At 42.5% G+C, this 19,076-nt stretch overlaps 1 protein-coding gene across 1 annotated transcript in view; it reads right to left on the bottom strand.

The window, feature by feature from the left end:
• The window catches only part of FRAS1 (Fraser extracellular matrix complex subunit 1), a 452,432-nt gene that overhangs the window by 161,966 nt on the left and 271,390 nt on the right, over positions 1-19,076 (bottom strand). Inside the window, exons 21-24 of the mRNA XM_007455407.1 lie at positions 9,101-9,253; positions 8,724-8,870; positions 3,095-3,241; positions 352-492 (exon numbers count right to left, since the gene is read on the bottom strand). Of these exons, the coding sequence (XP_007455469.1) occupies positions 352-492; positions 3,095-3,241; positions 8,724-8,870; positions 9,101-9,253 (588 nt within the window). The remainder of the gene's footprint in view (positions 1-351; positions 493-3,094; positions 3,242-8,723; positions 8,871-9,100; positions 9,254-19,076) is intronic.

The following is a 19,076-nucleotide window of genomic DNA, read 5'->3' on the forward strand; positions in this document are numbered from 1 at the left end:
ACTCTTTCCATGTGCTCAAATGACCAGAGCGTGCAGACCTCTCCATCTGGAGCACAGGACTGTTCAAGTTTTAAGGAAATCCAAAACTAATGGTCAAACCATATCTGTTTGTGTGGCCATATACCTCCAAGATTCCCATGTGGATTTCAAATTTAGCAAATGTTGTACCGGGGCGTGGGAGAAGGAAAGAGCGGACATTTGCATTAGAACAAAGAAAAACTCTTAGGAAAGAAACAAGAAATTGGATAAAAAGCCAGACAGGAAACTGGCCACAGGCTCCTTCTCAGAACAGTAAAATACAGAGGGGGCGGAAGCTTGGATGAGCACAGAGCAAGGGCTCCAGACACTTACTCTTGCAGAGGCCCAGGTCCCGGTAAAATGATGGTGAGCAGTGCTCCACACAGGCCCCGTCCTGGAGAACATAGCCATCCATGCACTGCAGGCAGTCTGTCCTCAGAGGCCCGTGACACGCATTGCAACTCCAGTCACACTCTAGAAAGAAAGTTCTTTCGGTCAGCTTCCTTTCTGTCCACCCTCAGCACCACAGACTAATTTATGAGGACACTGGCTGCAGCTGCATGGGGTGAGTGAGGACAACAGAAGAGATGTCGGATAAGTGAGCTCTAACGAGGCTCTGCTTGTAGTAGCCTGAACGCCTCTCTGAGGTTGAGCGTTTCCTAATTACGTTAGACATGGCGCGTACAAGGATCGCTCCTTCATGCAAAGCCTGTTCCAGGGAGTGGTCTATTTGCTCCCACAAACCTCATCTGACCTCCTCCAAATGCCAATAGGTAAAGGATGTCAGAGACTCAACGAAGAGTGCATCTGCTCCCTCCACTGACACCGGCCACGTGACTCTCTTCCTCTCAAAAATCAGGCGTTGACCAGCACAACAGAATGAACCAATGACATTAGACTTACAAGGGGTGTAAACGAACTGTCCAGAAATAAAGGAGTTCCTGAAATAACAGATCTCATTTAGAGCAGAGCTGACTCCTTTACATGCTCATTCACTGAACAAGCACTGACGGGATGTATGGCCCTGAACCTCGTGTGGCGGGTGTAGACCCTGCCCTCAGGAAGTTTATGTTCTAGGGGCTCCCAGCCTTAGATGCGCACCCAAGTAATTCAGGGGGATGGTTAGAAATACAGATCATCAGGTTCAACACAAGAACTACCGCAGAGTCAGGGCCAGGAAGACAGGGTGCTTGGCTATTGTTTTTGTCATTGTGATTATGCTAGTTGTTGTGGCTGTTGTTCTTGATGGCCCAGGCAATTTTGCAGTCATAAAATGCTGATGGCCCAGGCAATTTGGATGGGCAATTTTGCAGTCATAAAATGCAGAGTTCTAGCTGGTAAGGTTAAGTGCTTCGTGCATGGAAGGCGGGACAAAGTAGCAGGATTAAGTACTTGTTTTTGAAGTCAGGTAAATCTGTATTCAAGTCATGGCTTTGGCACTTTTTATCTGCATGTCTTGCACACTTTCCTTAAGCTTTTTGAGCCTCAGTTTCCTTTTCTGTAAAACAGGGATAAGAATAGCACCTATTTCATAAGGCTACTGTGAAGATTAAATGGAATAATGAATTTAAGGAACTCAGCACAGTGCCTGGCACATAGCAGTTTAATAAATGTTTGCTGCTGAACTGGTTTCCTTGGAGAACGTATCTCCACTCGGCGCTGCCTCACCCCACCATCCCTCTCCTCTAAGAAACTGGGGAAACCTCCCATTAGTCCCCTTTCTCTCTTCTTTGATGCAGTGTTTCTAAGTCCCAAAGAAGCAGGTAAATGTGCACGATGGTACACGTGCTTCCAAGAAGATTTATAAAGTTAATCTCACTCATTTATTTGACTGAATCAGTCCTGAGGGAAAATGACTAAAACAGAGCCTTGAAAACTGCCAGCATAGTTATGAAATCATTTACAACATGGAGGATTTGTGATAACCTTGTTTTCACCACAGACTGACAACCACTGGTTAGAAGGGAAAAACTAGAAAAGGTTCTGTGGTCTTGAGCACAGCAGACCGCCTCAGTTAACAACCAAGTAGAATTTCTTGGAATGGAACGTATGCAATTTTGCAAAACTTTAAAGCATCCCAAGTTTACTTGACAGATGTCTGACCTCCATCTCTGAGCCCTAGCTTCTCTGGCAGAATTTGAAAGGTCGGAGGGGTGGGTGGGTGGGTGGGGAATGTGGAATGGAGGAATGGAGAAGGGAAATGGAACAGAAGCAAGGGAAATCCATCCTTTAATTCTGTCTTTCCGCTTGCTGAGTCCTGCCATTTGAAGAGCATAAGCTCCAATAATGTTAAACACTGGAAAACAAGGTAAAAGGTAGTACTCGGTTTTTGACAATGCTTGCTTATAAACTCCTGGAGGACAGGGGCTGTGTCTTCACTCATTAAAGCATGTTAAGCAAGAGATGAACAAATCGGACACAACTCCTGTCCTCATTAAGCTTTGAGTCTGGCAGTCTAGAGTTGTAAATGCAAATGCCTACAGGGCATGTAAATGTTTGAAATAGGCCTGGTAGGCAATTTACATTGCCTGGAAGGCAATGTAAATCTTTGAAATAGGCCTGGTGTGATAAGACAGGGAACGGTGGGCACTGTGGCACCCTTAGGAGATCATGTTCAACCCAACAGAGACGACAGCTACTCATCAACCTACTGCTGCACTGTGGGAATGCAAATCCAGTGCCGCCAAACCTGACTTTTTCAGAAGACACTGAAAATCTCAATTTTTGTATGTGAAGTCTTCTGATGTTTAAAAGGCAAAGAATTAAAAATTGTAAAACGCTGTTAAATTCAGTGGATCAAAACAAAAAACAAAAAACAAAACCACAGACCCCTGTCTTGGATTAAATACAAGCTGAGGGTTTCCAGTTTGCCATCTCTGGTCTAGTTACTAAGACCTGGCATAATATCTAGTACACGGTAGATAGAGAAAAATATTTGCTTAATACATACATAATGACTTTTTATCAGAGAAAGTCTAAACATCTGATGACAGTATTTTCCCAATGTGGGAGCAGACTTCTCTAGTAAAGGGGCATCGACAGGTAGAAGACTCGTGCATTTCTGGAAACGCTTCACCTTTGCATGTCTTGGTGGCGAAGTCAAGATAGTACTGTGGGGCACAGCTCTCATGCTGACAGTCTCCAAAGAGCAGGACCTTGTTTGGGTCTCGGCAGGAGGTACAGCTGGCCTGTGAATCACAGCTTCCACAATGTGGGTCGCATGCTGAGCAGATAGGAAAAGAAAATGACCAGATGATTACAACTGCAAATACTGAAGCACTGATCAAACCTAGACAGATGCTGCAAAGCAACGGAGCCTCCCTCCAACCTATTTTTTAATCACGGCTCAGAATCCTACCCTGCGATCAACAGAAACAGAAAATGTTAATCTTGTTTTCCAACATCAAAGAGGGTAATTTTATTTTCCAGAGAAGATAAATTATAAACCCAAGAACAGAAATCCCACATCCAAACTGCCCTGTGACTCAGCAACAGGATTAATTTATACTTATTCCAAGATCTCTGGAATAATAGTCCAGAGTGTCCTTGGAACCTTGCTTCTTAAGGAATCAGGGCCCCTACAGTTTATGATGTAGATTCAGATTTTTGTCTGATACCAAGATTAAAATTAGGCATCAACTTATTTTGGAGCTCAGGAAATCCCATATTTTAAGATACGAAGGACTTTAAGGTGACCTGGCTTACTGACTTACTCAGTTGTAATTCTTAGCAGTCACTTAATTTAGGCATTCAGGGATGATCTCCAAATCTGGTCATGCTTCCATCTCTGCCTGATTCAACAACTAGCATTTCTCCATTGACTCAGTTGTTCATGCTAGAAACCTTAGAGTCTCTCCTGGCACCTCCCTTTCTCTCACTCCTAATTCAATTACTTACTGGATCTTATTTGTTTGAACTCTCCTATATAATTCTCAGAACTTTTTGCTTTTCTCCATATCCACAAATGCCGATATGTCCAAGCCATTATCATCTCCTCCTGGACCACTATCATAGCCTCCTAATTGGTTTGAGTCCCTTGCATTCTATTTTCCATATATCTGTAAGAGTGATTTTTTAATTCATACTTCTCAGGTGTCAGAGGACACTTTCATCTATGAGCTCATATCTTTCTTCAGGCCTGGAAAAATTCCAGCCATCATTTCTGTAAATATTGCTTCTCCATCATTCCCTCCATTCTTTCTACTTAGAAATCATAATACACACATTTGAATCCTCTCAATATAATCTCCAAGTCTCTTGTCTTTAACTCTTATTCATTCTTCAGTCTCTTCTTCAAGAAGGCCTTCCCTGACTCTCCAGTCTAGAACAGGTCTCCCAGGTACTGTTCTTATACCTTTCATTCATGCCATACATAAAAAGGTTCAATTTCAGCGATTATTTACCATCTGTATCCTTCACAGCTGTAAGCTTCATGAAAGCGAAGACGAGGTTTCTGTTGTTCCTTGCCATAGTCCCCAGCACCTAGCTGGTTATCTGTAATTTTGTTGGTGTTCAATAAATACTTGCAACATAAGTGAAAGAAGCCAGATATTGTAATTCTATATACTCAAGCACTAGCATCTCTGCCTCCCTCTAAAATTTTCTCTCAGCATGTGTCAGAGGAAAAGTCTAGAGAGTGATCATGTGAGTTTTAGTGCTAAAGGATATCAAAGTGTGTGGCACAGTGCAGAAAAATGACCTCCCTCTAAAATAAAAAGAAATTCCTTTTGTTTCACCTACAAGAAAAGCCACTGGTATAAAATATTTGTTAGAATATGTAGACTTGTAATAAAAGGTCTTAGGAAAATTCTAGACTGGATTTTCAGTTTGAAAATATTAGAAAAAAATATTTTTATTGTTGAAAACTTATATGAGACTAAACTTTTATCCTTTCGGGAGGTAGGATTTCTACACATGTTGTTATCTTAATTTTGCCAAAGCGTTTGACGAAAGCCCTAAATATAAACTTGTGGATACAAAAATGAAGTGGGGTCTACCAGCTGTAAGTGGATTTGAAGATGGTTGAAATACATACTCAGAAAGTTGTCAGTAAATCTTTGTAATTGGAAATGAATGTCTTTAGTAGAGTATTATGATGAAGTCTTAATTTCTTAGTTGGCCAATATTTTTATTCATTACTTTAATGAAAACAAAGAAATTATGCTAATGATATTTAAATATGACACGTACACTTACAGAGGATACACGCAGAGTTAAGTTTCACCAGCTGAAAGAAAAACTTAAACTTATTTTGGCCCATTGTGTCAATAAACTAATCAGACGAAATAAGCTAAACTGTAACTAAAGTCTTGCATTTATGTTCTGTAACCAAGTGTACAAACAGAGAGGACAGAAGGCCTGTTTAGAAAGCATTATTATAAAAAATGATCTAAGAATCTTAGTTGATTGAAAGCTTACTAAAAGTTGACATGGTTACTAAAGGAACTAACACAATCTTAAACTGAAGAGCCTTCACGTAACCTCAGTGTCAGCTGGATGCCCCGCTGGACATGGAGCTGCAAAACAAGGCCCCTCTACTGACAGCTGAGAGTTTCTTGTAGTTAGTTTACTTCCTCGAGCTTCTGTCTGCCTCCGTGGTCTTGAATCCTTCCGTGAAGTCTCTCATTCCCAAAGCAAAACTCAGCTCCTTCACTGACTCCCAAAAGAAATGGGGTCCCGCCGAGCATTTGGAAATGTTCAAAGACTATATGGAGGATTTGGAGGGATGCAGTGGTGTCACACTAAGAAGCAGGGGGCTTCCATCGTTTCTCTTCAAACGCTTCTTCCTCTTTAATCGAACCCCTCAGCCGTCTCCAAGGCAATCCCCAAGTGACCTTGTCTCACTCAAAGTAGTTCTGCACGCAACCAAGCCCCTTGGGTTCTAGCTTCCCCGTTCAGAGGAGTGTGGGTGAGGAGCCTTTTCTCCCTCTTACAATATTCAGACCAGAGGGTATTAGTCTTACTGCAGTCACGTTGGTGTGACAACGTCTGGAGTAGCAGGTGCAGCTCTCCGAGGTCAGTGACCCCATGGAAAGAGCTAAGAGGACAGTGAAGAAGGGGCCTAGGGGACCAGAAAGCAGTGAGGGAAGCAGAGATGTACTGATACTTTAACTATCGTTCATTAAGGAGGAGGGAACCTCACAGCCTATGACGCCTCGTCTCCCTCCCGACCTCTGAGACGGTCCCCCCCTTTCTGCTCAATACTCCACTGACTCCAGTCCTGCTCAGAACAGAGAAGTCCAAGCTAATGTCAGACCTCGGAAGGGAATCGTGTGAATGAGGGAGGAGCCATTCTACACTGCTCCAGAAGGAGGCTCTAGGGCTGATGAGAAACAGCCCTCATCCCCAGCAATGCACCTGGCTTCCTTCCTCATCTGTAGCAGCCTGTGAGGGGGTGAGAGAGAATCTCTGCCCTGGGTGCAAGGTTGGCTCAGGTGCGCTGGAGTCTTCCTCCTACTCTAGGGCACTACGGTTTCAAGTACTGAGAACCTCATTTATCATCTCTTCTTGAAAGTTCCTTCTCAACTGGCTATCCTGAAATTTTAGAGCTCAGTACGCAATTTCTAAAGGTTCCTGTAATCAGAATCCAGACAGCTCTGAAGCTCTTACTTTCTTCTATAATATGGTTATTAATTCCTCCCCTTAATATTGATTATATTTCCTTAAAAGCCCTTTACTGCACAATTCCTAAAATTGTCAGGACTATAATTGTCTATAATGATGAGCAGTAGAAAGGGACATTGTGGATTTTTTTTTATGTATTAGAAACTCAAATAGCCCAACTTAGGGGCATACCTTACCTTACTCAGGCTTTGGATGAAGGAAACCTAAGCTTTAGCAAAGGACTAAAGTTAGAAGATGCTTAATTTAACTGAAATAGTCTATAAAATCTTATTTACATGGTAGCATAGCAAATGCATTTGTGCAGAGCAGAAGCTTCCCAGAAGAGAAATACTTCAATGCAACGTATTTTTGCCACCCATAAGCCATATAAGGGATTTTGTTTTTTACTTTTGAACTTTTATTTCTGTGATTCCACTGCAGTGAAGAGCCTCAAATATCTAAGTCACTATTCTACACCGACACTCTTTTGCTCCTGAATAGAATATGCAAGTGTTTCATTCGTGTCTCTTGTGTTACAGAATCTACAGATTCCAGCAGACAGTTGATATATACCAAGCAAAGATTTTGTTACAAAAGTTAAAAAAAAAACAACTCTTTTCATTGATCCAAAAGGGCTTTTTATCTATGGTATCTCAACAGATGATGCAAAATGGTGGGTTCCATATAACTTCATTTCAAATGCAAATCCTTGCAAGAATCTCCATAAACTAACAGTAATACCTATCTTTGTATCTATAAAATATAAGTATCTTTTATTGTTTGATTTGCCTCTCATTTCACATGACGATAATGATGATGATGATGATGATGATGATAACAACAGTAGCTATACTGAGAGCTTATTCTCTGCTAGGGTCTGTGCTAAGTGCAATGACATTAGAGGTAGGCACTATTATAATCCCCCTTTTATAGAAAAAGGAAACTGAGGCCTAGTGGTTAATTCACCTACTCAAGGTCACAAAGCTAGTTAAGTGGCAGTTAGGATTTGAACTTTAGTTACCTGATTCTAGAGCCCACTCTCTTAACCATTACTCTATAATTCCTTCAACATGGTACTTCCTAGGACAGAAAATTGAAATATCAGTACTGTATTTGTTAACTGTCATTTTCAAAATGAGAAAAGTGTAACACAGTTTTTTGGCAACTGACACTTTACTGATTGAAATAAAGTAAGCTGCCTCAGCGTATTTCAAAACTGTTCCTTCATCTGTGAATCACTTCCTAATTTTTTTTCCACCCAGATTTGCCCTTGCCCTAATTTATCCTAACTCTTTGTTTGTGCATGACTCAGGTAATTAATCATATTTTAACTTATTTGAGAACTAAGATGTCTATACAAGTAACTTTCATGCAAGACAAAATAAACTACTGTTTGGGCAGAAACTGAATCCTCTGTAGCATATCAAGCCTTGCATACTGTCAGTATTTAACAAATACATGTCAAAAACAAATTAAACCCAGAGAAGTGCTGAGGTTCAGGTCTTTATACTAGAATGAGCTCCATTCTCTGCTTAGGATCTTGGAATTGGATCACTGAGAGAAACCATGGGAATAAACTAGACTAACAATTTTATGATTTTAATGAGATAACTAGAGAACAGAGAGGTTAAATGACTGACCCAAGAACACACAGCTGGCACTTGCAGAGGAGATCCCTAGTCCAGCACTTCCAATTAGGCCCATATCTGAGTTACAATCTGCTAATGGCATCCATATGCTTTGTAGACTCATTTTCTTTCTTTTCTAAAAATAAAGGCTACCAGGTGAAAATATGGAAGCAAAAAATCCCTGTTTCCTTCAATGACTCCAGAAGAGCAGGAAAGGAGAGAAAGTTCATTTTTTAAAACTTACGCTGAAAATGGGCTTCCCTGGTGGTGCAGTGGTTGAGAGTCTGCCTGCCGATGCAAGGGACACGGGTTCGTGCCCCTGTCCGGGAAGATCCCATATGCCGCGGAGCGGCTGGGCCCGTGAGCCATGGCCGCTGAGCCTGCGCGTCTGGAGCCTGTGCTCCACAACGGGAGAGGCCCCAGAAGTGAGAGGCCCGCGTACAGCAAAAACAAAACAAAAACAAAAAAACTTACGCTGACAAGTGTGGTTGTCATCGAGATAGTGCCCTGGGAAGCAGGCAGCGCTGCAGGTGCCAAGATGGGACAGAACAAGGTCGGTGTCACATGAGGAGCAGGAGAAGGGTCCTCTGCCCCGGCAGGTTCTGCAGGAGTAGTGACATTCTGCAGATGAAAGAGACATAAAGAGAACCTATGAAGCCAAATTCCCCTCCAAAGCATCATCCCAAGAGCCGTTAATAAAAGTCCCAGCGCAGAGAGCATTAGCTGGTCTGGTTTATTGTCCTACAGTGTGCTTCCTGCCTCTCTCCCTCTCGGGAAGTTCCAGCCTTCTCAGCTATTGCCCAAGAGAAGCTCATGAGGCACGCCAGCTCCTGTGTCCAGCGCTTACTCACTTTTACAAGCTCCTCTCTCTGCGAAGTATCCAGATGGGCAATCGGGAACACAGAGATCTTCTAGCAGCAGGTACTGGGCATTCTGGCACCTCAGGCAGACGCTCCCAGTGTTGTAGAGGTCAGCTGTGCAGTGCTGGCACAGAGGATGGCAGTCTGGAGATGACATGGGAGCACAGAGAAGGCACGGATGCTATGAACACAGCATCTCATTTCTACACCAAAGGGTAAAAGGGATTGCAATGACCACTGTTGCAGCACAGATGGCTGGAGAGTAGCGCAAAGGCAGTATACATCAGTAAAGTAGAAGCTTGGGACCTGTACAAATTGCGTGTTTGAGGTTTTTAGCAAATGGCCAGGCCCAGCACAGCAACTGACTTTTCATCCCTTTCCGATTGAACAACCTTCAAGTCCTAGGGCAGCATGTGATAGATACTTGCCAGGGGTATAGAAAGAACTATCAGATAACAGAAACAGTTCATCATATCAGCATATCCCCCGAGAGCTCCCAGAACTCGGGTACCGTGTGCCCCTCGTTCACAGAGCTCCTAAGCTGTGCTCAGAGGCCCCACGAGGCTCATCTCCCAAATGGGGCCTTCCAGAGTCAGCAAACCAGCCTCAGGCATTGGTTGGGAGGGTGGGGAGTTAAGGTTGGTTGATAATAGAATTGGGGGGAAAGTTTAGTCTTTAACTAGAGGTAAAGTTACAAAGAGCTGAGTTGGAAAGTCATTTTCATGACCTGATACACAGTTCACAGAAGCTGTTGTATCAGTTGTGATGAAATCTATAGGGCAAATTATCTGGGATGGCCAGCACTGTCTCTTGTTCTCACCCGTGTAAGAGTCATCCTTTAATTAAAGAACCTGGTTGTCTTCAGCTCCCCATATAGGTGAAAGTGCCCTCTGTCCTACCTTAAGTGGTAATAACGCTTCAAATCCCATTTACCATCCTCCATCCCAAAGGTGGAAGGAAAGCCACAAATCCTGAATTACCCCCCAAAATGAAAAAGGAGTAAAGACCTAGGAAAAGAGAAGAGACTTCTGGTTATAGGTCCTGTCCATCTTCCCCTGTAGGGTTCAAAGCACTGTTTGCAGTTGCTAAAACACCATTCAGCGGCCACATAGGTCTCGTTTCATCCCAGTCTTGTTGATAGTGATTGTGATTTCTAGCGATATTTAGACTAAAAAATCCTTGTCAATAAAACAGATTACCTGTCCTTGAAATCTGTTAAAACAGGTCTTTCTCTCCATATCCTCGGTGATACACTTTCTTAATTGCTGATCACCTGAGACGTGTTCTTTGCCGAAGAAGAGACCTCAGTCCCATACCCAGCACCCACTCATCTGCATGAGAAGCCTCTGAGACCTCTAGCCATTCCAGAAGTTGAACCCAGAGTGTCCTCCGCAAGAATCCTCTTTTAGCAGCACACAAGTGAACAGGCCCTGACCTTTCTCTGAACTTCAGGAGTTTCAAATTACAGGCAGCCTTTTGCCAATATTAGAAACAGTTCTTGATATCCTAAGAGGCAAATTAATCCCCATTATAGCCCTTCAGTAAATTATAAAGGAAATGATGGCTGTATTGAGAGAAATCCGATAAGGAGGCCATTTCCCCCTGATTTAGTGTAGGGTTTCCACACAATGCCAACCTTTTTGTTTTCTTTTTCCTGTGCTTTCCTCACAGTGCCAGGAGCACTTTGAAAGTTCCTGGAGCAGATGGAGGTAACTCCGTTTTATGATTACCTTAATGAGTGGGTGCAGGTTAGAATTGAAAACCCAGGAAACATGACTGATTCAAGGCTCCATTATTTGAAAAGTCTTGGCTTCTTCCTCTTTAAAGCCAGGGCTTACAGAGAGTGTGGGGCTCTGGCATGCGTCAACAAGATCCGCAGGTGTGCAGTGGTCTAAAAACTAGTTGCATCTAACTGAGGCTTTCTCTAGTGTACAATTAGAGGAATGAAAAAGAATAATCACCAAGGGGTTGCTTTGAAGAGAAAGTAAGCAGATCTCTGGAATATTTTGTGGGTACAATAAATAAATAGTTATGGATTTGTCTGATCATGGGGATCTCTAGGAGCTGTTTAAATGAAGAGTGTGATGTATATTAATTACTTCTAAAGGCACCTAGAGTTGGTTTATGGATGCACCTTCCCGCTCTCATGGCAGTAGGTTTGAAACCCTTGCTACTCTTTCCTGGTCACCAGCCCATGCTGCCCACCCTTCCACATCCTCCCCAGTTATTTCACCTTCTACTTGACTCAGCCCATCAAGCATGAACACCTTTGATTCTTTCCTGCCAAACCCTTTATTTCATTTCATCTCCCCTCACAGGAGGAAATGGCTAATTCCTCCACCCCCATTTTTTAATCCGATTTTCAACATTATTTGAACATTATTGCAACATTAGCACATCTTTTACCCCCATCTCTCTTCATTCTCCTTGACCTCAATCTCCAAACATGCTCCGCATTACCTACTCCCCGCAAAGTTTTGCTCAACAACCTCCCCAACTCTTTTCTTTCCTTCACCACCCAACTTCCTTGCCTCCCTAACTTCTCACTTCACTGTAATCTGCCTTCAACCTCCACAATTCAACTGTTGTATTGCTCTTGAAAAGGTCTCTGACCACCTTCTAAGGACCAAACGTAATGGCCTCCTCTAATTCCTAACCCACCTGAAAGGTGTGCAACACATGACACTTCGGATCACCCCCTTCTTTGACCTTCTTTCCCCTCTTAGCATGCTTTATCCTGGTGCGCCTCTTGGTCATTCTCTGCCTCTGACTGCCTGATAAGTGAAGAAATTCCTTACAACCCTTAACTTCTTCTATCCTCTTAACTTAAGTCTCAGTCTCTGGAGGTCTTAAACCAGACATGGCTGTTTGCATCATTTTGGTATACAGCTACCAAAAGCCAGTGGAAAGGGCTCAAGAGTTACAGAGACAGAGAATGGGAACTGGTACAGCCACTGTGGAAAACAGTATGGAGGTTTCTCAAAAAATTAAAAACAGAAATACCACACGATCCAGCAATTCCACTTCTGGGTATTTTTCTGAAGAAAACAAAAACACTAAACTGAAAAGACATATACACCCTTATCTTCACTGCAGCATTATTTATAAAAGCTGAGATATGAAAGCAACCTAAATGTCCATCAGTAGATGAATGGATAAAGAAGATGTGGTATAAATATCCAATGGAATATTACTCAGCCATAGAAAGAATGAAATGTTGCCATTTGCAACAACAGGGATGGACCTTGAGGGTATTATGCTAAGTGAAGTAAGTTAGATAGAGAAAGGCAAATACCATATGATTTCACTTAGATGTGGAATCTAAAAAGAAAAACAAATGAACAAACATAAAACAGAAACAGAGTCATAGATGGAAGAACAAACAGACAGTTGCCAGAAGGGAGAGGGTGGGCGGAATGAGTGAAATAAGTGAGGGAGAATAAGAGGTATAAACTTCTAATGACAAAATAAACATAGGCAGAACACATTCAAAAAGAGTCATGTACCAAAATGTTCATTGCAGCTCTATTTACAATAGCCAGGAAACAACCTAAGTGTCCATCATTGGATGAATGGATAAAGAAGATGTGGCACATATATACAATGGAATATTACTCAGCCATAAAAAGAAATGAAATTGAGCTATTTGTAATGAGGTGGATGGACCTGGAGTCTGTGATACAGAGTGAAGTAAGTCGGAAAGAGAAAGACAAATACCGTATGCTAACACATATATATAGAATTTAAGGAAAAAAAATGTCAAGAAGAACCTAGGGGTAAGACAGGAGTAAAGACACAGACCTACTAGAGAATGGGCTTGAGGATACGGGGAAGGGGAAGGGGAAGCTGTGACAAAGCGAGAGAGTGGCATGGACATATATACACTACCAAATGTAAAATAGATAGCTAGTGGGAAGCAGCCGCATAGCACAGGGAGGTCAGCTCGGTGCTTTGTGACCACCTAGAGGGGTGGGATAGGGAGGGTGGGAGTGAGGGAGACGCAAGAGGGAAGAGATACGGGAACATATGTATATGTATAACTGACTCACTTTGTTATAAAGCAGAAACTAACACACCATTGTAAAGCAATTATACCCCAATAAAGACGTTAAAAATAAATAAATAAATAAATAAGTCATGGGGATGAAACCTACAGCATGGGTATACAGACAGTAATAGTATATAACAACTTTGTATGGTGACAGATGGTAACTAGACTTATCGTGGTGATCACTTTGTAATGTATAGAAATATCGAATCACCATGTTGTGTACCAGAAACTACCATAGTGTTGAGGTCAATTATACTTCAATAAAAAAGCGAAAGAGGGAGTTGTAGAGGCTCCATAATCACTCAAGGCCTCCGCCTCTCTCCATGGCTCCATATTACGCCTTAAAAGAGGCATCAGATCAATCACCAGACATACCACGTTGCATGATGGAGCGAGTACCCAGAGGCAAGGAGAAATCAATAAATGACACCTGAAAATATAAAACAATCAACCGCAGGTCGCCCAAAGCATCACATTAATCCGAGTTAGTTTACAGTTTCACATTACACATGAGACTGTAACTACTTGAGTCTGCAAAGTTCAACTCTTTTTGTTCGCTACCTGTATTTCTTCCTTACTCATTTATCCATGGCTTAAAAACTCATACTGAACACCCAATCCTGTGAATAGACCCCGAAACAACAGTCTGAGTGGGTCCTGTGTTAATACATTCCTGCAAACCTCTCTTCCCAACTCTGTCTTATACAAGCCCCCAACAGAACACCACACAAAACCAATATGCTCTCAAGCCTTGCTCTGGAGTCAATCTGAAGGTGGACTGATTTTTATTAAACCAACCAGAAAAGAAAAATAAATTCCTAAAACCTAGGAAACACCTCTGTCTTAAGAGGCTTGAAGTCAAAATCTCTTTGCAGGAGAGAATTCCTTGGGAGAGCTCAAAATGAGTTATGATGTACAGGGAAAGAAGCCAGAAATCAGAGCAATGGGGCTTGAGGATTAATCCCAGTGTTCTGATTTACAATCAGAAAAGCATCGTTCCCGAGGGCAGGCTGCTCAGTTGTGACAGGCTACAAGTGGCCAGTCCCCCTGGGCACCAACTGTAGGCAAGCTTCAAGCTCAAGCCCCAGAGGCCACTGTGATCTTCTATGCAGAGAGGGGGCTCAAAACAGGGAGCTTACGGTTTTATTTTTCTGACTACAAAGTCAGCCATGGAAGAAAATATGAAAAACAATTTTACATAGTATAAATGAACATAAAAATCCCCCCATGTGGGCCTTTTAGAATAAATAACTACTAACGGATATTTTTCTCTTAGTTCTTTTTCTATACAACTTTCCATGTGTAGATTCTTACATAGATGAGATTATATTAAATGTTGCCATATAATAACGTTTTTTTCACTCAGTACCATCAGCATTTCCACGTGTCATTAGGGACTCTTCATAAACATCGTTTTTAGGGGTTGTATAATATTCCAGCATTGAATAAACAAATAAAAATTTACCATTTTTCTTGATCATTTACTTCCAATTTGCCCACTTTTATAATGAAGGCTATGATAAGACCCTTGTGCATTTTAGATTATTTGCTAAAAGACAATGTCAGGCTTCCCTGGTGGTGCAGTGGTTAACAATCTGCCTGCCAATGCAGGGGACACATGGGTTCGAGCCCTGGTCCGGGAAGATCCCACATGCTGCAAAGCGACTAAGCCCATGCACCACAACTAATGAACTTGCGCTCTAGAGCCCGCAAGCCACAACTACTGAAGCCTGTGTGCCTAGAGCCCATGCTCCGCGACAAGAGAAGCCACCGCCATAAGAAGCCCACACACCACAATGAAGAGTAGCCGCCGCTTGCAGCAACTAGAGAAAGCCCATGCGCAGCAACAAAGACCCAACACAGCCAAAAATAAATAAATAAATAAATTTAGTTTTTAAAAAGTTACATCCAAGATACATTCTTGAGACTGTTTCATTGTAACTTTGCCTGCACTAGGACATTTTTTTAAATTTATTTTTTATTGAGGTATAGTTGAATTACAATGTTGTGTTAATTACTGCTGCAGAGCAAATGACTCAGTTATACGTATATATACATTCTTTTTCATATTCTTTTCCACTGTAATTTATCACAGGATATTGAATATAGTTCCCTGTGCTATACGGTAAGACCTTGCTGTTTAAGGAAATTTTAAAATAATAAAACGATCTTGGCTAATTTGGTTGGTGAAAATTGGTGTTACATAGTTGCTTTGGTTTGGATTTCTTTTATTGTAAGGGAGGCTGAGCATTTAAAATCTCTTTCTTTCAAACAACCAAACTGTTCAAATGTCTACTGTACTCACAGAGCTTTCAGTATGGTGGGGATAAGGACCCTGGATACATAATTACACTTAAGTATGAAATCTGTGTAATCTCATAATAATTTGAGATATCAGCCCATGAGTTCTTTCCTCATCCACTGCAACCATCCCGCATTAGACCAGGGAGTGTGGGCCACCATGTGCTCCCAGAGCAAGTTAGCAGAATCAGACCAGCACAGATACCAAGTTCACAGAGCCCAGGGCACAGGTGAAAGATAGAAGAGAAAACAAACTTGAATGTGGAAATTGGAGCTAGGAGACCCAGGCCCTCCCCCACCAATACGACCCCTACACTCTCCACCTCTGCACCCCAGCTTAGAAAAACCCTTCGAACTGGAGAGGACGAAGGAGCAGAGAGACCATTCCATTTGCCTCTCCCCTCCCCTCCCCTCCTGTGGAACAGGTTGGAGGTAGCTGAGTGGAATATTCAAGAATCCAACAGTGAAGCAGACTTGGGCTGGGCTTCTTGACTTAAAGAAAGTCGTCTCCAGGCTTCGCTGGTGGCGCAGTGGTGGAGAGCCCGCCCTCCGATGCAGGGGACGCGGGTTCGTGCCCCGGTCCGGGAAGATCCCAAGTGCCGCGGAGCGGCTGGGCCCGTGAGCCATGGCCGCTGAGCCTGCATGTCCAGAGCCTGTGCTCCGCAGCGGGAGAGGCCACAGCAGTGAGAGGCCCGCGTACCGCCGCAAAAAAAAAAAAAAAAAAAAAAAAAAAAGAAAGTCGTCTCCAAACTGAGTCCTTTGTCATGAGGCAATAGAGACGGTGGCACAGTGGGATGAGCAACAAGTGTAAGGCAGACGCTTAGACACGGGACTGCCTTGAGACTATTGTAAACTTTTGTAAAATGCAAACCAGGTAAGCCCAGGGACCATGGAAGTCTCTGACGGGGTACCAGCTCGGCCCAGGAAGCAGGTAAAGCTCCCTGGAGGAGGCTGAGACAGAGACTCTGAGTGGGAGTCAGCTACTGGAGGAGATGGGCAGGGTGAGAGAGCTTGGAAGAGGTCCCAAGAAGAGGAAAAACATGCAAAAACCCAGAAGCACAACAGAACAGGATGCCTTCAAGGAACTGAAAAAAGTTCAGTATGGCTGCATCTTGAAGAACATTCGAAAGAGCCACTCAGGACCTGGCTGTGCTAATTTTGAAATACCTTGTAAGTCATGAAAAAGTGTATGGATTTATCGTTGTGGCGACTGGAAATGGGTTTCTCTATGTGTATACCAGTCTATCTACTGAAGTCTCTGTGTTATTATTACAGGTTTAAATGAGAAATTGTTGTACGAAAGGTAACTAGTGATGGCAGAAGACATTAAAACCACAGCAAAGAACCAACAATCCAAGAAAACTCTGACACAGAGCAGCTTTCAATGTGAACTTTTCTGGGGCGAGGAGAGGGGTCCCTATGTTTCTGTCCCCCTCCCCCTTCCACTATGTCCACAGAAGACCCTTCTCTGTTAATAACATCCACTGCTGAACAGTTTTCTAAAGGCTTATTATGCTAGAGTAGGCATATTAGGAAAACTAAGAACACTACAGTGTAAGTATACAAAGGCTTCTGTGACCAGGGATGGAGATCTCAGGTGTCCCCTGAGAAAGAAAACCAACACACCAGTGGTTTGTCTTTCAGGCATGACCAGGGAAGACCTTTCCACAAACTGTCAGCTTCTAAACGCCTTTAAGATTCAAAACAAAGTAGAATTTGGCAAAATCAGTAGTACCTAGCAGGGAGCCCTTATCAATTTGTTAAATGAAAGAAAAAAATATATATATTGGAGTCAAAATACTAGGAAATTGTGGGGAATTTGGAGGCCCATGAGAAGTTTCACCTGGACTGCACCACTTGGTTCTCAAAATCCACTCCAGGCCAAGAGGAACAGGGCACTACTTGGCTGTGTGTGTGGCAATTTACAACTGCCTTGTCAGTACAGTTTGAGAGAATGAAGAGAGAAATCTCCCCATGGCCAGCCAGATGTATTAATTATACAATCTAAACATAGTTAAGAGGTGTTAGGAGCCCATCTCCAGGCGCTGCAGGAGGTGACTGACTACGTGTCCCAGGGAACTGCTACGACACCACTCACTTGACGCACAGTAAAATCTAGGGGCATATTTTCGAAGAATTAAGCTGATTGGGAAGCAAGTCTTGAATTCTTCTTGGTAGGTGGTGCCATCTGACAAATCCTGACTCAGATCCTTGCTGGACCCACACTGGTAGGAGCACAACTGTCAGAAACGGTGTCCTTAAAATGCCAGTATTCTCAGAAAGGCCGACAAACCACAGAGTGAATTCTCCTGTAATCGTCCTCACCCCACCTTCCACTCCCATTCCTCCCCACAGGTGATGGATGTCTGGAACGAGTTCACAGGATACACTAGAGGAAGTTTATACTGTCACTGCTTAATTTGTACCAGGACCGCAGTTACTAAAATAGGGGAATTGAGTTTCCAACCCACCAATCTAGCAGCCTCTGCAAGGGTTAATGGCCCATCATAAAAGCCCCATCTGTGCAGGAAGGCATTTGCATCTGACCTTCCTGTCTGTAATCAAAAAAGGAGGCTAACCTCAAATATGTCTAAATGGTGAGCATGCACCCATTAATTGCTTAAAAACAGAGCCTATTCTGAAGCCCGTCTCTCAGAGTCCTCCCATAGCTACTCAGTAAGTAAATCCTTATTTGTCACTATTTCAATTATAGTAAAGAGTCTTTAAATAAAAGACTTATTAAGGATGACAAGGAGAAGAGAGGGACCCAGGATACATTTAGGTATAGTCTGTTTCAGATTACTGGTATATAATAAACATGTGGAGGGGGAAGGGCAGGTGGACTTCTAGTTGTTTGTATATGTGCCTGCTTGCTAACAAACCTGGTGAATCAGCACTTTAAACAAAGTAATGAACACATTATAAGGGAGCCTGGAAATGGAGTATCGACTTGAGCTGAAATAAATGCACTTCTTATTTTTAAGCAAGCAGAAGATTCCATTTGTTTTTTAAATATGCACAGCATATGCATACATACTAAAAATGTAAATACATAAAGAATTAATATTTTGACTCAGCAGCGGCAATATCCTCTAATATGTCACCCTGCAGCTGTGAGGAAATTATATGTGGTCATCACCATGTGATGTTATCTTCAAATCACAAAGGCTCTGCTTCAAGGATCAGTGAGGATTACGCACAATCGTGATGGATGGAAGCACACGGCAGTGAAATGACTTATTTCACATCTTTGGAGCAAAGTCAAAAAAGCTTGAAGATATTAAAGTAAATGTGTACTGTTGAAGCAGTGGCTTTGGATGTTGGTTTTATGGGGCAGTGACTCCTTAGCTGATAAATAATGGACCTATAAAGACAATTTTAGACACATAGTGAGATTTTTAATAATGTCCTATCAGTCGATTAGGTTCTTAATGAAACCACATTAAATGTGTTTGGAAGCTGTTAAAATAATCAGCACTTGTATCTGTTCCTCATCAGGTGAAAAAGAAATGATTCCGTGCTGAAGCTCAGGGTCCTTAAAGTGTGTATAGACTGAATTCTGATGCCACTTTTAAAACTGACAGGGTTCTACTTGTGAGACAAGTACAGCAGGAA

This window comes from Lipotes vexillifer, unplaced genomic scaffold (assembly GCF_000442215.2).
Source record: "Lipotes vexillifer unplaced genomic scaffold, Lipotes_vexillifer_v1.1 scaffold749, whole genome shotgun sequence".
Lineage (NCBI taxonomy): Eukaryota > Metazoa > Chordata > Mammalia > Artiodactyla > Lipotidae > Lipotes > Lipotes vexillifer.